Genomic DNA, 18,928 nt, shown 5'->3' with positions numbered 1-18,928 from the left:
GGTTACAATTTAGCTGAGCAGTAGTACTCAATGTCAAACAGCAGCCACAAAAGCAATCAAGATTTTAGGATGTATAAAAAGAGATAAAATCCCGTAACATATTGTTACCCCTTTATAAATCACTGGTAAGATGACACCTAGAATATGGGATACAGTTTTGGGCTCCACATTTTAAAAAGGACATTCAGAAATTAGAGTGAGTTCAAAGGCGAGCAACTAAATTATTATAAGAGATGGAAGGCCTCTCATATGATGAGAGGTTGTAAAAGTTGGGCTTGTTTAGCTTAGAAAAAATAATGCCGCGTCGGAGATCTAATTTACATGTATAAATACATGTGTGGTCAGTACAAAGGACTGGTGCATGACTTATTCCTTCCGAGGACCATACTAAAGACCAGAGGGCACTTATTACGGGTGAAAGGCGATTCCGGCATCTAAATGGTCAAAGGGTTCCAACATTGGTTAGAGTGCAATACGATGTTTTCTTGCACTGCACTTCTCTATATTAAACAGCAGTATGAGTGATCCATTATACTGAAATGAAAAGGACTGTCCAGGAATAGGTCGAAAGTACTGCGGCCAATTGAAAAACCATATTGTACTTCTCACACTGGAATGGGGTATTTCTAAGCACTAACACCATCATTTCCAGAATGGGTGCTAAATGTGGAATGAATTGAATGAATAATATATGGTCTCTAAAAGGTCAATATTGGAGCCACTGATTGACTGCAGTGGTAAAGTGCCTTTCCTGCTGGAACAGAAAGAAAACGGGTGTAAGAAGCTGTACAGGGATGTGGTCTTATACCACAGTTCCAGGGCAGAGGAGGAAGCAAAAGAGTATCCAGACATTACAGCATGGGATCATAGACAATTCCTTTTGTGAGATAAAGCATTTCCCTGCCTGTCTTTAAAAAATAAACAATTATTTGCGAACCCATACTGTTCTGTCTGTATACTCTTTTGCTTCCTCCTTGCCCAGGAGATGTGGCATGACCAGACCATGTTCCTGCACGGTGAGACACAGCCATTAAACAGCAGCACCACCCAGCTTCTTACACTCGTTTTCTTGCATCAACAGCTCTCTGTTCTGATGAGCAGCTAGATGATTAGGTCTCCTCACCATGTTGTCGACATCGTTGAAGCACCATAGAAACAGCGAAGGAGTGGGAGATGGAAGTGCTCCAGAGTGGAGCTGAAGATTCAAGGTGCGTTTAAGTTAGATGGGGGGTGAGCGTCAGAAATCAAAGGAAGGGATAATGTGGGGATACATTACAGGGATTGCAGTGTACAATGGGAAGCCAGAATGGAGGGTGACACGTGGAGATTCAGACAAAGTGAAGTGCACAGTGTGGAGGTCCTTGTTCTTCAGGCAGTATCAGTGTGTAAGGTGGAAAGCTTATAGGCCACAGTTCCCAAGAGCAGATGGTGGTTCACTTACGATTCATAAGGGATGGACTGCATGGGGGTCACAGTTCATAAAGTGAAAGTGCATGTCAGATATTGTTTATATGGCGTGATAGGAATGACCGACAGTTCATAAGAGATGATGGTGTGGTGGTTATAGTTCATAAGAGGGGACTTACTGTGAAGGTCACCGTTCATAATGGAGAACGGCGTGGAGGTGATATTCTCTAGAAAAGGACAGTGTGGAGGCCATGAATCATAATAGGAACAGTGGGAAGATCAATATTTGAGCAGGGCACATGGCTAACGGCAAGTAGTTACTCAGGGGCACAACATAGGGCTTATTTAGGACATGGCATGTGTGGATCCAGGGGGTAATGTATCGGAATGTGCTGCAGAAGTTGAGGGGAATATCCTGGGGTCTTGTTGGAACCATATGCCCCTTTTTCCCTTGCCAGGTCATTTAACCAGTGGTATAAGCATCAGCCTGCAGCTGGTTCTGCAGTCACCACTGAGCAACTATTTTATTCATGATATTCGATGAAAAAAAAGTTAAGTTGTAAGAAATTGAGCGAATGGGCCCTTTCTTATGCTCAGCCTGCGAAGCTAAAATATTTATGGGCACATTTGCGGCTCATTTGAATTAAAACCTGACATCACTATAAAATGAAAATTAAATAAACAAACCACTTCTGCAGCTCCTCCTTTCACAACTGATTTTACATAGATGCCAAGCTTATCTTGTCCTGCACCCTGAAAAAAAGAAAAAACAGTGTGTGTTTTAATATGTTGTACTTCCATTACTTTTAAAAAGGATGAATTTTAACGTCTTGCACAAAAGAGAAGAAAAAAGAAAAAATTCTGTGCAAGTTACCTGAATATGTATATTAAATAAAACCTGCAAATGTATATTAAATAAAATATACTGCAAATGTTTCTTGTAGCCAAATTGCAAAAAAAATGTTTAGCATGCATTTAGGTGACAACATAAATACATTCCCCAAAAGTGGACAAACTCTTTAAGCACCATAACATTCATGAGATTCCTATGCTCCTGCCTGTGGGATTTTGAAACCTTTGGTTACATGCACTGGAGTGCCCTTGCTATAATTCGGCTCAGTGTATAAATTATACATGGATGCTACAAATAATTGTCACTTAAGTTATACATTGCAAGAACTATTGTGCTATAAAAATTTTAGTATATTTATAACAGTAAACTTTAAGTAAATTTTCATATGAAATTGACTCACTCACCTTTGCTGCTACAATACTTAGTCCCATGCCATTTTGTTTCTTTAGAGTCACAGTGATAATTTCAGGGTCTTTTCTCAGTGGCTAAAAAAACAAAAACGACCATCGGGTAAAATCAAAGCCTGAATTCCACTTGTATCAAGTTCCGAATTCAGCTTGCCAGTAGGGAGTATTTTAGGAACTTTGCTGCTTTGTTCAATAATTGTGTATCATATTAAAGGACACAGGGATTAGGAACACAGACCTCACCAGTCCACCTACAGTATTGCCTGGAGGAAACCCCTAACCCCAAAACAGCGCGCATTACATCTCATGGCATTCTCTTTGCTCCACGCACTACTCACTCAACCCTTAAAAGGGGATATCTGGGACATTTATAATAATGAAGAAAAAAAAAGGACGTAGTTGCTAACAGAGGCAACTACCTGTCTGTTGTACCCGGCGATGGTCATTGACCGAGCATTGTCATGCTGATTGACAGCTGCATCGCCACTGCCTAATTGGGGGAAGACGGCTGAGAAGGAAGATTACTTGAAGTACGACAAGCCGTAGCTTTGAATGACGATAATTGTGATCATTCCACTGACCAAGTACTAAATGAGAATGGGTCCAGGCTGACAGAAAGGCTAGAGTGAGGAGGAGAGATAGGAGGACAACTTGAGGCTTGCTTTGACTGCTGGTCAGCTTGATTTTTCCAAATGAGCAAGTTACGTCACTTCATGTGCTGATGGAGAACTGTAGTTCCTAGCCTATGCGAGCCAGGATGAATAAAACTAAATTTCCTCCAGCAAAATGGGAAAGAATGATTTGGCAGCAATGGGCAAAAGAACTCCTACACATGACATGCCTGCATGCACAACTTATCACCAGCATCAGAACTTTCAGGCGCTGTTCAGCCTCCTCCACTTACAGCACATGCAGCATCACCTGCTCCAAGAAACAGGTTTTACCCCAAAGGATGTTTGAGCTGTAATTTACTAGAGCCGTGTATCACCAGGTCCAACACCTTCCTCCTCCGGTGACAACTCAGCAACACCCCAATCTGGTTCTCAATTCTTATCCACTGCAGAACCATCATCAATGTCATCCCTGACTTGGCTGACAGTTGCCTCAGTGGAAAATGCCCCCTTTTCCTCCCCGTATTATTTGCCCAAGTTCAGAGTGTCCTTACCATCACAGCTCACAGAGCCAGCTAGACATCTGAAATGCCTCCTTCATATGACAAGACAGGGGGTGCCAGTGCTGCTTTGTTGCCAGCGGCGCCCACATTTTTCATCTCTCACACTATCACATTTGTTGCCAGTGCCACTTTTTTGCATGCCATACATTTTGGACCAAAGTATATGAAGTCTCCAAAAATGTATAATGCACTTATCCAAGCCTGGAGAAATCTAGCTCATATGCCATCTTCCACTGTGCAACAAATGTGGCATTAGCAGAGGTTCTTTGCCAGGGGCATTTACTTTTTACCCTACACAACATTAATAAATAAAGGGAGGCTGGTGCCAAGAATGTAAATTATCTGGATGGAGCAGATAATTTTTTTTTTCCTTAAGTACTTTGGAAGGGAAGAAGAACCTAATACTTCAGTTACACATCTAGACAAGCTTTAGATTTTTACAGAACAAAGGAATTGACAGCAAATACAAAATTTTCAATGCATGTATCTTAATTACCTACATGAGAATATAAACCGCTAAGAGGTTTCAACTTGCTGATATATTCCCTTTAGTTACTTAAAGTGAACCTGTCAGCAGGTTCGCTCAGTCAGTCAGTCTCTCTGTGTATCAGTCCCTCTCTGCGTATCAGTCCCTCTCTGCGTATCAGTCCCTCTCTGCGTATCAGTCCCTCTCTGCGTATCAGTCCCTCTCTGCGTATCAGTCCCTCTCTGCGTATCAGTCCCTCTCTGCGTATCAGTCCCTCTCTGCGTATCAGTCCCTCTCTGCGTATCAGTCCCTCTCTGCGTATCAGTCCCTCTCTGCGTATCAGTCCCTCTCTGCGTATCTGCCTCTCTCTCTGCGTATCAGTCTGCCTCTCTCTGCGTATCAGTCCCTCTCTGCGTATCAGTCCCTCTCTGCGTATCTGCCTCTCTCTCTGCGTATCAGTCTGCCTCTCTCTGCGTATCAGTCCCTCTCTGCGTATCAGTCCCTCTCTGCGTATCAGTCCCTCTCTGTGTATCAGTCCCTCTCTGTGTATCAGTCTCTGTGTATCTGCCTCTCTCTGTGTATCTGCCTCTCTCTCTGCATATCAGTCCCTCTCTGCGTATCAGTCCCTCTCTGCGTATCTGCCTCTCTCTGTGTATCTGCCTCTCTCTCTGTGTATCTGCCTCTCTCTCTGTGTATCTGCCTCTCTCTGCGTATCAATCTGCCTCTCTCTCTGCGTATCAGTCCCTCTCTGCGTATCAGTCCCTCTCTGCGTATCAGTCCCTCTCTGCGTATCAGTCCCTCTCTGCGTATCAGTCCCTCTCTGCGTATCAGTCCCTCTCTGCGTATCAGTCCCTCTCTGCGTATCAGTCCCTCTCTGCGTATCAGTCCCTCTCTGTGTATCAGTCCCTCTCTGTGTATCAGTCTGCCTCTCTGTGTATCAGTCTCTCTCTGTGTATCAGTCCCTCTCTGTGTATCAGTCCCTCTCTGTGTATCAGTCCCTCTCTGTGTATCAGTCTCTCTCTGTGTATCAGTCTGCCTCTCTGTGTATCTGTCTGTCTCTCTCTTTGTAGCTGTCTGTCTCTCTCTTTGTAGCTGTCTGTCTCTGTCTGTGTATCAGTCTGTCTCTCTCTGTCTCACCCGCAGAGATGGACATGCGGCGCATTTCTCCAGACCGCATTATGTCAATTTCACCCATAAAATGTATTAGATGCAGTAAATCCACATGGTTAAGCGAATACATGCGGAATCGCCTGCGTTCAATAGAAAGCAGCACTTTGGATGCAGCGAACACGTGCTGCAACCAAAGCGCTGCCAGTTCCTGATCGCGATCACATAGCCTAACACTGCCAACATCTGTAGGTTACTTGACAAAATCGTGCTGACAGGTTCACTTTAAAGAGGACAGATCATTTCTTGGCAAAACTATAAGAGATAGCACTGCTTGAAGGTAAAGTAAAAGAGTAGAGCAACAGGAGGTAAATACTATTATGCAAATGGAAAACAACTGCAAAATGACCTAAGCAATCAGAGCCAATTCACACCAGATTGTCAGCTATGAATCTTCTTCAGAGATTCCTCTGACCTTAGCCCCTTCACCCCCGGAGCTTTTTCCGTTTTTCCATTTTCGTTTTTCGCTACCCTCCTTCCCAGAGCCATAACTTTTTTATTTTTCCGTCAATTTGGCCATGTGAGGGCTTATTTTTTGCGGGACGAGTTGTACTTTTGAACGACATCATTGGTTTTAGCATGTCGTGTACTAGAAAACGGGAAAAAAATTCCAAGTGCAGTGAAATTGCAAAAAAAGTGCAATCCCACACTTGTTTTTTGCTTGCCTATTTTGCTAGGTTCACTAAATGCTAAAACTGACCTGCCATTATGATTCTCCAGGTCACTACGAGTTTATAGACACCTAACATGACTAGGTTATTTTTCACCTAAGTGGTGAAAAAAAATTCCAAACTTTGCAAAAAACAAAACAAAACAAAATTGCGCCATTTTCCGATACTCGTAGCGTCTCCATTTTTCGTGATCTGGGGTCAGGTGAGGGCTTATTTTTTGCGTGCCGAGCTGGCGTTTTTAATGATAGCATTTTGGTGTAGATACGTTCTTTTGATCGCCCGTTATTGCATTTTAATGCAATGTCGTGGCGACCAAAAAAACGTAAATCTGGCGTTTCGAATTTTTTTCTCATTACGCCATTTAGCGATCAGGTTAATGCTTTTTTTTTATTGATAGATCGGGCGATTCTGAACGCGGCGATACCAAATATGTGTAGGTTGGGTTTTTTTTTTATTGATTTATTTTGATTGGGGCGAAAGGGGGGTGATTTAAACTTTTATATTTTTTTTATTTTTTTCACATTTTTAAAAACTTTTTTTTTTTACTTTTGCCATGCTTCAATAGCCTCCATGGGAGGCTAGAAGCAGGCACAACGCGATCGGCTCTGCTATGCAGCAGTGATCATAAGATCGCTGCTACACAGCAGATTTGCAGGTGTGCTGTGAGCGCCGACCACAGGGTGGCGCTCACAGCCACCGGCAATCAGTAACCATAGAGGTCTCAAGGACCTCTATGGTTACCTTCCTGACACATCGCCGACCCCCGATCATGTGACGGGGGTCGGCGATGCGCTCATATCCGGCCGCACGGCCGGATGCGGTAGTTAAATGCCGCTGTCTGCGCTTGACAGCGGCATTTAACTAGTTAATAGCGGCGGGTGATCGCGATTTCACCCGCCGCTATTGCGCGCACATGTCAGCTGTAAAAAACAGCTGACATGTCGCGACTTTGATGTGCGCTCACCGCCGGAGCGCACATCAAAGCGGGGGTCCCGACATGTGACGTACTATACCGTCACATGTCGGGAAGGGGTTAGAGATATGACGTGTCAGCATTTTTCCATAACTCTCCTCTCTATTTCCCTGTCCTTGCCTCCCAGCCTCATCTTTTTAGTATGGTTCCGCTCCTATGTTACACCATGTCTAACATGTTCTCCTCCCATCTTTTCTTGTTTAGCCAATATGTTTATCTTCTTGGTTAGCAGCAATAAAAACTGACTCTCGGACTCATACCTAAGGCTAAACTATACCCTTTATGGCAGGTTGAAGGCTGAAAATCTTGGCTGTAGGTGTGGAAATATGTTATGCATCACAAACTACATTAAAAATTCAATAAAAACTGATTAAAAACATGAGATACAATGAGACAACATCTTTAAATAAATAATCAGCTAAACTAGTCAAGCAACTTTACCAGGTCGGTATTGTCAGCCAGGAGGTGATTGTCGTAGTCAGCACCTTCAAAGTAAATTGTCCAAGTCCCAGGTGATCGTGTATGAGGGATAAGTCTACAGTATCCTGCCGGGAAAACAACAATCAGAAAAGACTACACCAAGTACCGGTACAAGTGAAATCTGTAAACGTAGAAACAGAAGCGCTCAACCACATTTTTTTCTTCTAAGAATTCATTATAATAAATTTCTGTAACCTATGCAGAACAGACTTGTCACTTTTATTTCTTCCCAGAGCCAATTCATTTATATTTTTCAGGTGACAGAGCAGTTTGAGGGTTTGTTTGTTTGCACAAAGAGTTGCAGTTTTCAATGACAGCATTCATTACACCGTATCATATACTGAAAAATGAGAAAAAAAATCCAAGTGGGATGAAACTGTGGAAAAACTGCAAGTCCACCACGATTCTCAGGTTTTGGCCTTAGAGAGTTTATTGTGCAATACAATTGACATTGCAATGTGATTTATATAAAAAAATACATATTTTGAGATTTTATTTATTTAATTTTTACTTATTTTTCAGTCCGTCATGTGATTTTAACCTGCGATATTGTACCATCATACAGCAGTATATGGTATATATCGCAATCCTCACTGAGGTTCAGCTGTAGGTGGAATTCCAGATGTGTACGAATATACTGGCGCATTGCTATACCTTATAACCTGTCAGCCCTGCAGACACATTAGTTAGATCATGCTCTGCACTTGATCTAACTAATTTGCTAGTGCTTGGTGACCCGGATGTTATGACGACATCGTGTCACCATAGGAACAATTGGGATCCTGCGATGACGTCGCGGGGTCTCCGATCCAAGGGCAGAAGAGCTGTCTTCACTCTGCTTGCTCACATAATGCTGCAATCGCAACAATTGCAGCATTTAGAGAGTTACAGTTCTGGAGGCTTAAAAGGGGTTTTCTCAAGAACAAAATTAATTTTAAATCAACACTTTAATTAATAAATCTTTAATGACACTCAACACCAAGTAAATTTGCAGTGGATCAATGCAATCATTTGTAACATATGATCATGTTCTATGCACTTTTACAAAAAATGTCTTTTGTTCATACACACCTCTTTGACACAGTGGTTCCAAAAATTCCTGCAATCCATTAGGAATGTTTCGTACCACATCACAAGAATAACCATCTTCAGGCAATAGGAAAGGCAGCTGCAAGTCTGGATCTTCCTCTAATTGAACTTCTCGTCCATCACTGCGAGCCAGTTCATCAGCAGTGTTCTCTGCAACCGATCTGACACTCTCTATTAGCTCCTACATGAAATGAGTGGGTTATTGAAAATAGTAATACAAATTAAAAGAGCTGTCTTGGCATTGGTATTTGATGACCTATCTACAAAATCGGTCATCAATAGTAGATCTGCGGGGGTCCAAAACCCAGCGTCCCCAAAGACTAACAGTTTTTTGCGCTATCAGCAGAATGTAAACACTTTGAACGGCGGCACGTCCTGAGATAATGACTTTTGGGTTCTCATTGGCTGTAAGCCATAATCATCAACATTAACATAAATAAACACTTGAAATAGTGTATCACTCTGTTTGCAATGACTATATAATATACAGCTCTGGCAAAAATTAAGAGACCACTGCAACATTTTCAGTTTGTCTGATTGTTCTCTTTATAGGTATATTTGAGTAAAAATTTAAATTGTTCTTTTATTCTATAAACTACTGACAATATGTCTCCCAAGCAATACATTTTTTATTTATTTTCTGAAAACGAGAAATAGTGAGAATAACAAAAAAAATGCATTGCTTGCAGACCTCAAATAATGCAAAAAAAAAAAAGAAGTTCATAATCATTTAGAAACAATACTAATGTTTTAACTCGGGAAGAGTTCAGAAATCAATATTTTGTGGAATAACCATGATTTTTATTCACAGCTTTCTTGCCTCTTAACATGCTTTCCACCAGTCTTTCACACTGCTTTTGGGTGACCTTATGCCACTTCTTGTACAAAAAAATTAAGCAGTTCTTCTTTGTTTGATGGTTTGTGACTATCAATCTTCCTCTTGATTACATTGCAGAGGTTTTCAATGGGGCTAAGGTCTGGAGATTGGTCTGGCCATGACAGGGATTTTATGTGATGGTCCTTCATCTACACCTTGATTGACCTAGGTGTGTGGCATGGCATATTGTCCTGCTGGAAAAACAGTCCTCAGAGTTGGGGAACATTGCCTGAGCAGAAAAAATAACAGTTTTTTTCAGGATAACCATGTATGCGGTTAATTCATACGTCCTTCGCAAAGATTAACGTGCCCAATTCCACCCTTCCTGAAGCAGCCCCAGATCATCACCAATCCTCCACCAAATTTCACAGTGGGTGCAAGGCACTGTGGCTTGTACGCCTCTCCAGGTCCTTGTCTAACCATTAGACGACCAGGTGTTGGGCAAAGCTGAAAGTTAGACTCAGAGAAGATTACCTTACTCCAGTCCTCTATGGTCCAATCCTTATGGTCTTTGGCAAACTTCAGACTGGCTTTCCTTTGCTTCTCATTGATGAAAGGTTTTTTCTACCTTTGCAAGACTTGAGTACTGCTTCTAGGAGCTTGTTACAAACTGTTCTTGGCGTGCACTTCACCCCAGCTGCCATTTGCCATTCCTTTTGTAGGTCACTTGATGTCATCCTGCGGTTGCTCAGTGACATTTGAATAAGATGACGATCATCCCGGTCAGTAGAGAGTCGTTTTCGCCCTCTATCGGTCTGTAGCTTTGTTGCCCCCAATGTCTGCTGCTTGACCTTGTTGTAATGGACTGCCGACTCAGGGTATGTTTCCACGGTCAGGAAACGCTGCTTGTTTGACGCTGCGCAGAGCTGCAGCGTCAAACAAGCAGCGTCCAGATGTTCCAGCATAGTGGAGGGGATTTTATGAAATCCCGTCTCCACTATGCGTGGAAACCCGCACGCGGCGGCCCTGTGACTCCGGACATGCTGCGCGTCTTTTCAGATCGCAGCATGTCCGTACACCTTGCGGGGACGCAGCGTCCCCGCAAGGCATATCACAGGGCGCTATGGGACAGAGCGATCATCCCGGATGTGAAGAGTTAACACATCCGGCATGATCGCGTCCCAGAAAGGGGGCGGGGCTTAGCGCCGAGCGGCTTCGCCGCTGCGGCGATACCGCCGGCCATCCTGAACGTGGAGACATAGCCTCAGAAATTTTAAGGATGGAGGCAACATGACGCTCACTGTGTCTCTCTGCTAGTAAAGCCAGAATTGTGCCCTTCTTTTCCTCACTCAAGACTTTCCTTTTCAACTCATTTGGCATGGTTAAAAGTATTTTTTTCATTTCTATTACTTTTGGGATATTACAAGCACTTGTTTTGTCATCCAGCTTGTCATATTGCAAGAGGACTGTGAACACCACAGCAGTGTTTTTATACTTTCATTCATTAATTAAGATTTGGTTCAGGTGATCACCTAATCAGAAGCACATTAAGTAGAATGAGGTGCACTCTGGTTGGAATTCAACTGACACTGAAATGGAATGACTGTCAGACATGTAGAGAAGCTGATTTTTATAAAACTGTGCAGTGGTCTCTTAAGTTTTGCCAGAGCTGTATGAGTTTCACTTTGTGTATTGAAGAACTGAAATAAATTAACTTTTTGATGATATTCTAATTTAGCGAGAAGCACATGTAGGTGTTGGACTCCCATAAATCTGCTATTGATGACCTATCCTGCAGATCGGTCAACAAATACCTACAGCTGGACAACTTCTTTAAGAGAATCTCAAGCAGACTTTGATGCAATCTCTTTATTATTTACCGTAGGAATATAAGGTTCATCTGGGGCACAGTGATAATTTGTCAAAAGAGCCTGAAGTTGCAGAGAGTTTAGTTTAAAGCAGGTATTGTTAATGTTGGGGATATCCTGAGGAGTGTACTTGTCCATGGTAAGAAGAGTTGTTGCCTATAAGAAGACAAAATAGGTGCAATGCTGATATCAATATAATTTTTATCCCAAGCTCTTTGATACAGAGACAGACGTACATATGGCATCTTGAACACTAGGTGTTTAGAAATAACTGATTGCATGAATTAACATATATCCCCCCTCACCTTGTTTCCTTAAAGCTTCTTGCGTTGGGAATATACATTTGTACATTGTACTAATATAAAATAGGTTTTGGTTGTAGAATTTGCGTTTTCATTAAATTTAAGTCTTTGTAAAAGAGATGCAGTAGAATTGTGCAAATTATTCGCAAAGCTGTACACATTTTTATTCAAAATTTCTATACAAAAGTTACACCTTATTGGAAATCTTTATATCCATGTTGGATATTTTATAAATTAGAATCTAGATTTCTCTTGAGTATGACAAAATTGTTCAAAATATTTTGTGAAGCATAAGGATTAAATCCATGGTTCTATATCATTTCATTGTACCTACCTGAACGATTCTGCTAAGGTGACAGTCAGCAGCTAGCTCCAAGCCTTGTTTTTCAGCCCATGCCTCTATATGAGCTAGCTGCTGACGAATAATGGCTCCCCAGTAGTGAGAACACAAGCCGGAGTCAGGGTCAGTCACCAGCCTGTTGAACAGCCACATATTAACGAAATGGAATAGCTGAGAGAACAGTTGTATGGTTAGGGCAGCATTCACCCGACAACGCCTGAGAAGTGACATTGCTCCAGTCAACGTATGCAAGACATCATCTAAAATGAGCAAACACAAACAAGAAATAATGAAGTCAGACGCAGTGTGATCTCTTTATTTCAAGTTATAAAAGACATCTCTACCCAGAAGGAACAAAACATTTGGTGCAGTTGAAAGAATATATTAGGAATGGAAAAAATAAAGATTTGTAACCTATTTTTTTGAACATGAAAGCTGACAAACAAGACCTTCTTTCAACATTTAGGTAATGAACACTTTAGTAAGCAAAACATTTTCATGAGGAACAATGGAAGAAAGTAGCATAAAAATAAGAGGCATCAAATGAAACAAAACAATTGCAGCAAAACTATAACTAGCAGGCAAAGACTACAGAAGGGAGACATGCAATACGTTTTACTTTAGGTGGGGCGAGAGGGATAAAATTGGGGTGGAGGGGGCAGTTATGATGATGATGATGATGCTGCTGCTGCTGCTGCTATCTTCTGTGGTGTCTTGTACCCTGAAGACATGGTTAAGCATGGGAGACTGGCATACAGAGGCTTTTCTGCAAATGACAGCAGATCATTGAAATCATACTTAATTTAACCACATTCACATATGTGACATACATGTACAGTTGGAATAAACATTATTCAATGTCCGAGTCAAATTAGGCTTACTAGTAACATTTACAGACTTTCTGCTGTTTGCAATAAACAAATAAAATGAGAACAATTTAAATTTAAATAACTCAACAATTAATATAACAAATTCAAGCCAACATGCCACGTTAACTGACTACTGCAGCCGCAGAATTACCAAACCCCTTCTTGGCAAGTGTTGAATAGCCCCTTTGGCCTTTTTGACCTGCTGCAGAAGTGATTCTTAGCCAGACAATAACAAAGCATTTTTAAGGATTCTTAGCGAGTGCTTCATGGGCAGTGGCCTCCAGTTAGCTAAAATTCTTGGGTTTAAGTGCCACAATTGTCTTCCTCAAATACCATTATCTGTTAAATTTTAGTTAGGCGACAGACGGTCACCCCTTTAAAAGTAATCATCGATTTAATTTTTATTTAAAAAATCAACTGTAAACATTAAAAATAACAAATTACTGTTATTGTAAACAGTTACTCAAGTTGAAGAAGAAAATATCTCGAAGGATATGTTCCCACAGTCAGGAACTGGCAGCGCTTTGGACGCAGCACATGTCCGCTCCGTCCAAAGCGGACATCACTGCGACCAATACATTGCACAGGGACATTTATCTTGCGGAGACTGAGCGTCTCCGCAAGATAAATTGACATGCTGCGGTCTGGAAAGATGCACCGCATGTGCGTCTCCGCAGGGAAGCCGTGGGTGTTGGTGCACATAAATCCCATCCACTATGCTGTAACATCTGGCCGCTGTGGGTTGGATGCTGTGGATGTACACAGCGTCCAACCCGCACCGTTTACTGACCATGGGAACATACCCTTAAAGGGCTAAAGTTAAAGACTAAGAGCACTTGTGTGTTCGAAACGCGTACAGTTTATACAGGCACTCTCCTTCCGGTATATCCGGTTTTTGTATGTCTTATAGCCTATTTCTATTTTAAATTAATACTACTAAAGTTAAGTGATTTTATCTCTTCGAGCTGGATTCCCTTTTTTCCACATGTGCTAAAGTTAAAGATGACATATTTGCTAATCTGTAGGTTAATAGAGTTACTAACCTGCCCGGTGTCTGCACGTAGCCGAATGCAGTGGGGAGAAAATTAACTTAATTCTCCCCATCGGCATTCGGTTTGAGTCATAGGGGCGACGCCGATTCAGTCGCTGCTCTGAATATACACAGCCGGCCTCAAAGTAGAGTCCGTGTCAGTCCGTGTCGGGGAATAGGTTACAATGGTCACAATGTATACTCAGAGCATTGACTGAACCAGAGCAACCATGCCCCCATGACCGAAACCAAATGCTGGCGGGGGGAATAAAATTAATTTTCTCCCCTCTGCATTCGGCTGTGTGCAGGCGCCTGGCAGGTTAGATTATACAACTTCAATATAGCAGTGTGCACATGTTGGCCATAAAGATAATGGTGACGACTGGCACGTGTGCACCGCTATGTTGACGTTGTAGTGGAATACTTCAATAGAATAGCGCCAGAGTCAAAGTGTGTACATCCCGTGATAGCCGGTGCCATTTTGTGTAAGACACGCTGTGCGAAATGGTCTTCAATAAAATGGCACTGGAGATCGCACTATGTGTAGGCTTCTAGCGCTACATTCCTCCTCCAGCCTCATCCTCATGGCGCTGGAGATTGCAGTATGTCCTCCTGGTGAAGGAGATTGCGATATGAAATCAGTGCCTACGCATACCAAGATCTCCAGTGTCACACTCCTCCTACAGTCTCGTCCTCATCGCTGTCACCTCGAGGCACTGGACGGTCTATTAACGCTGGATGGGTCCTTCTGACTCCAGCCACACTGCGAAGGGGCCGCCTATACCGGTCAGAGAGAAGGATGCATCCAGCGTAACATTATAGATAATGCATCCCATAGTCATATATAGCAGTATAATGCATCCCTTAGTAGCTGACTTTGGTGCCACACTCCTCCAGCCTCCCTGAGATCGCGGTATGTCCTCATGATGCCAGACATTGCAGTATGCTGTCAGCGCCTAAGCATACTGTGATCTCCGGTCACCAAATCCTCCCATCCTTGTCCTCCTCCCTGTTACCTCTGAATGATGTGTCCTTCTGAGTCTGGCCACACTGCGCAGGCTATAGAGGCTTTGAAAAGAAGGATGCATACAGCATGGATATTATATTAGAATTAAATTATGTTTTTACATTTCATAAATTACAAAAAGGAAAATGGGCAGATGCAAAAGTTTGGGCTCCCTGCATGGTTAGCACCTAGTAGCACCCCCTTTTGAAAGTATCACAGATTGTGAATGCTTTTGGTATCCAGATCAGAATCTTTCAATTCTTGTTTGAAAAATGTACCACAACTCCAGAGTTTGATAAATCTTTCTGAAGGTCTTTTCCAGGCAAGTGGGGGTCCTAATTCGCCCCTCTAGCAATAGCACGAGCAGTTCTCACTGAAAAGGCAACTTGAAAACCCTTTGCCATCTTTTTATAGCCTCCTCCTGCTTTGTGGGCCTCCACGATTTTCATAGGCAGCTGCTTAGAAGAGCTAATGGCTGCTGTTTTTTGGCAAAAGGCTAGAGTATGCTGGTTGTTTTTTTAAAGCTGGTAAATTTGCATCACCTGGCCTTTCCGAACAAGCCAGTGAACAAGCCATAATCTTAACAGGTTAAGTAAGGTCAAATATATCTGAGCACACAAATCTCCAAAGGTGCCCAAACTTTTGCATTAGCCCATTATCCCTTTTGTCATTTTTAAAATGTAAAAAAATACAATTTTGTTTCCCGCTAAAATACAAAGTAAATGTGTCATCTTTAACTTGAGCCCTTTTAGAGATCATTTCATCTTCAACTTAACTGTTCACAATAACCGTAATTTTGACCAGGGGTGCCCAAACTTTTACATGCCACTGTATGTCATCAGAGAAGTCTTCTTCTTTCTCCTCCTGGACTGATCTGTATTCAGTGAAGACCAATCATACCATTACTGAAACAGAAGACAGTCGGTGCTTTTTAAAATTCTATTGAGAAACTACAAACAGACACTCTGCTGCTTGTTCTATAGAACTTTGACACCAACACTCATCTCTCATATCTCGGTAATGGGAAAGTCTGTGTCCACTCAAGACAGATTTGACCTCAGGATTAAGAATTTGGAGAATGTGATTAGTCCTGGTGGAGAAAGAAGTAGATTCATCTGATGATATGTATTAAGTTTGTTATTTTCACCTGTACTACTGATTTATGAAATTACATTTTTAAATGACGGTTACTCTTTAATCTCCCCCATACACAACATAGCTGTCGGCAAAACCATGATTTGGCTGACAGACATCTCTGTGGACTCCTCTATACACAAGAATACTTTATTTGGCCAGGCGCGCCACTGATTCTTCTGGCAGCAGCTTATCTATAAGAGAACCTGTCATCAGTGTTATACATATTAAAGACATGCTATAATAATGGCGTCGGTATACTGATTTAATACATACCGTACTTATAGTGAAAAAAATCGTAGCCTGGCATTTATAAAATTATGATTTCAAATTTTGGTCTCAGTGCATCGGGGCGGGACGGAGTTCGGTCTTCGACTCTGCCATAGCCACTATAGTGCCCATCTTCTTCCTTATTTAAATTCCACGCCGATAAAGCTTTAGCTGCTGGCTGGGCATGTGTAGATTGATCTCTCTATGGACCTCAATAAAATGGTGCCAGTAATTGCACATGAGCATATTAATATTCTGGCAGCCTTCAGGAAAATTGTCTCAATGGTTCATTGTCTAGCAGAAATCTCAATAATTTTCCTAAACACTGCCAGATCAAGATCAATCCGCGCATGCGCCGCTACCGGCGTCAGCCATTTTATTGAAGCCCAATAAAGGGATCAATTCACATCAAAAAGCGCCACCCGCAGCTAGGATGGCACAGAATTTACATAAGGAAGAGGGTAGATGGCTGTAGGGGCCATGGCAGAGGCAAAGCCTCTACCCACAGTCCCACCCCGATGCACGGAGACCAAAATTTTAAATGACGAAAACCAGACTATGGATTTCTTCACTGAAAGTATGTATTACTTCAGTACATCAGTAGCATTGTGGCAATGCCTTTAGCTTAATTTGTAATTTGTATCCCTGATGATGGGATCTATTTAAAGAACAAAAGCATTGCCCATCGGAAATCAGACATGTCGGATTCCTTCTCTCCCCAGACATTGGCCTGTCGACAGTCTAATGTGAATGGGGGTCTCTATTGGTTTTTGTGGTATGCTTGGTATCAGTGTGCTTTTAGAAGGTCCAATGATGCCCAAGCTACAGCTTAACCCCTTAGGCTACTTTCACACTAGCGTCGGGCCGACGCACCGCGACGGGCCGAGGTTCCCGACGCTAGCGTTGTCTCCGCCGCACAACGGGGGTAGCGGATGCATTTTTCCAGCGCATCCTCTGCCCCATTGTGAGGTGCGGGAAGTGCGGGGAGGTGGGGGCGGAGTTCCGACATGTAACGTTTTTTGCTCCCGACGGTCCGCCACCGCACGGCGCAACCATCGCACGACGGTTGCGACGTGTGTCATTGCGTCGCAAATGCGTCGCTAATGTTAGTCAATACAGAAAAAACGCATCCTGCAAGCACTTTTGCAGGATGCGTTTTTTCGGCAAAACGACGCATTGCGACGTAATGCAGTTAACGCCAGTGTGAAAGTAGCCTTAGTAACAGCCAAATTTAAAAAATCTGACCAGTGTCACTTTATGTGGTAATAACTCTGGACCGCTTCAACAAATTCCAGTGATTTTGAGGTTCTTTTTTGTGACACATTATACTTTAGGATAATGGTAAATTTAGGTTGATATTGTTTAGAAATAAACACAAAACATATCAGAAATGTGACAAAAAAGTAAAAAAATTAGCAATTTTCAAACTTTGAATGATTATCCCTTTAATTCAAATAGTCATACCAAAGAAAAACATTAATAAATAACATTTCCCTCTTGTCTGCTTTACACCAACAGTGTCACCAGCAAAGCACCCCACACCATCATCCCTCCTCCTCCATGCTTCACGGTGGGAACCAGGCATGTAGAGTCCATCCGTTCACCTTTTCTGCGTCGCACAAAGACACGGTGGTTGGAACCAAAGATCTCAAATTTGGACTCATCAGACCAAAGGACAGATTTCCACTGGTCTAATGGCCATTCCTTGTGTTCTTTAGCCCAAACAGGTCTCTTCTGCTTGTTGCCTGTCCTTAGCAGTGGTTTCCTAGCAGCTATTTTACCATGAAGGCCTGCTGCACAAAGTCTCCTCTTATCAGTTGTTGTAGAGATGTGTCTGCTGCTAGAACTCTGTGTGGCATTGACCTGGTCTCTAATCTGAGCTGCTGTTAACCTGCGATTTCTGAGGCTGGTGACTCGGATAAACTTATCCTGAGAAGCAGAGGTGACTCTTGGTCTTCCTTTCCTGGGGCGGTCCTCATGTGAGCCAGTTTCTTTGTAGCGCTTGATGGTTTTTGCCACTGCACTTGGGGACACTTTCAAAGTTTTCCCAATTTTTCAGACTGACTGACCTTCATTTCTTAAAGTAATGATGGCCACTCGTTTTTCTTTACTTAGAATTTGATATTATGGCAAGAAAAAAGCAGCTAACAGTCTATTCAGTAGGACTATCAGCAGTGTATCCACCAGACTTCTGCAAAACACAACTGATGGTCCAACCCCATTTATAAGACAAGAAATCCCACTTATTAAACCTGACAGGGCACACCTGTGAAGTGAAAACCATTCCCGGTGACTACCTCTTGAAGCTCATCAAGAGAATGCCAAGAGTGTGCAAAGCAGTCATCAAAGCAAAAGGTGGCTACTTTGAAGAACCTAGAATATAAGACATATTTTCAGCTGTTTCACACTTTTTTATTAAGTATATAATTCCACATGTGTTCATTCATAGTTTTGATGCCTTCAGTGTGAATGTACAATTTTCATAGTCATGAAAATACAGAAAAATCTTCACATGAGAAGGTGTGTCCCAACTTTTGGTCTGTACTGTATATACTTTGTTCTTTTCGTGGTGAAAAAAATGTTTAAAAACAAATAAAATAAAGTT

At 42.2% G+C, this 18,928-nt stretch overlaps 1 protein-coding gene across 28 annotated transcripts in view; it reads right to left on the bottom strand.

Moving 5' to 3' along the window:
• The window catches only part of AFDN (afadin, adherens junction formation factor), a 359,169-nt gene that overhangs the window by 123,179 nt on the left and 217,062 nt on the right, over positions 1-18,928 (bottom strand). For all 28 annotated transcript variants that reach the window (XM_077283193.1, XM_077283195.1, XM_077283199.1 and 25 more), the window contains 6 exons: positions 12,009-12,274; positions 11,385-11,528; positions 8,670-8,868; positions 7,560-7,663; positions 2,665-2,745; positions 2,095-2,160 (listed from right to left, as the gene is read on the bottom strand). In XM_077283193.1, the coding sequence (XP_077139308.1) occupies positions 2,095-2,160; positions 2,665-2,745; positions 7,560-7,663; positions 8,670-8,868; positions 11,385-11,528; positions 12,009-12,274 (860 nt within the window). The remainder of the gene's footprint in view (positions 1-2,094; positions 2,161-2,664; positions 2,746-7,559; positions 7,664-8,669; positions 8,869-11,384; positions 11,529-12,008; positions 12,275-18,928) is intronic.

The sequence above is a fragment of the Ranitomeya variabilis genome, chromosome 2 (genome assembly GCF_051348905.1).
Source record: "Ranitomeya variabilis isolate aRanVar5 chromosome 2, aRanVar5.hap1, whole genome shotgun sequence".
NCBI lineage: Eukaryota > Metazoa > Chordata > Amphibia > Anura > Dendrobatidae > Ranitomeya > Ranitomeya variabilis.
Note: the sequence above shows the minus strand (reverse complement) of the source record. Positions and strands in the feature narration are given on the sequence as shown.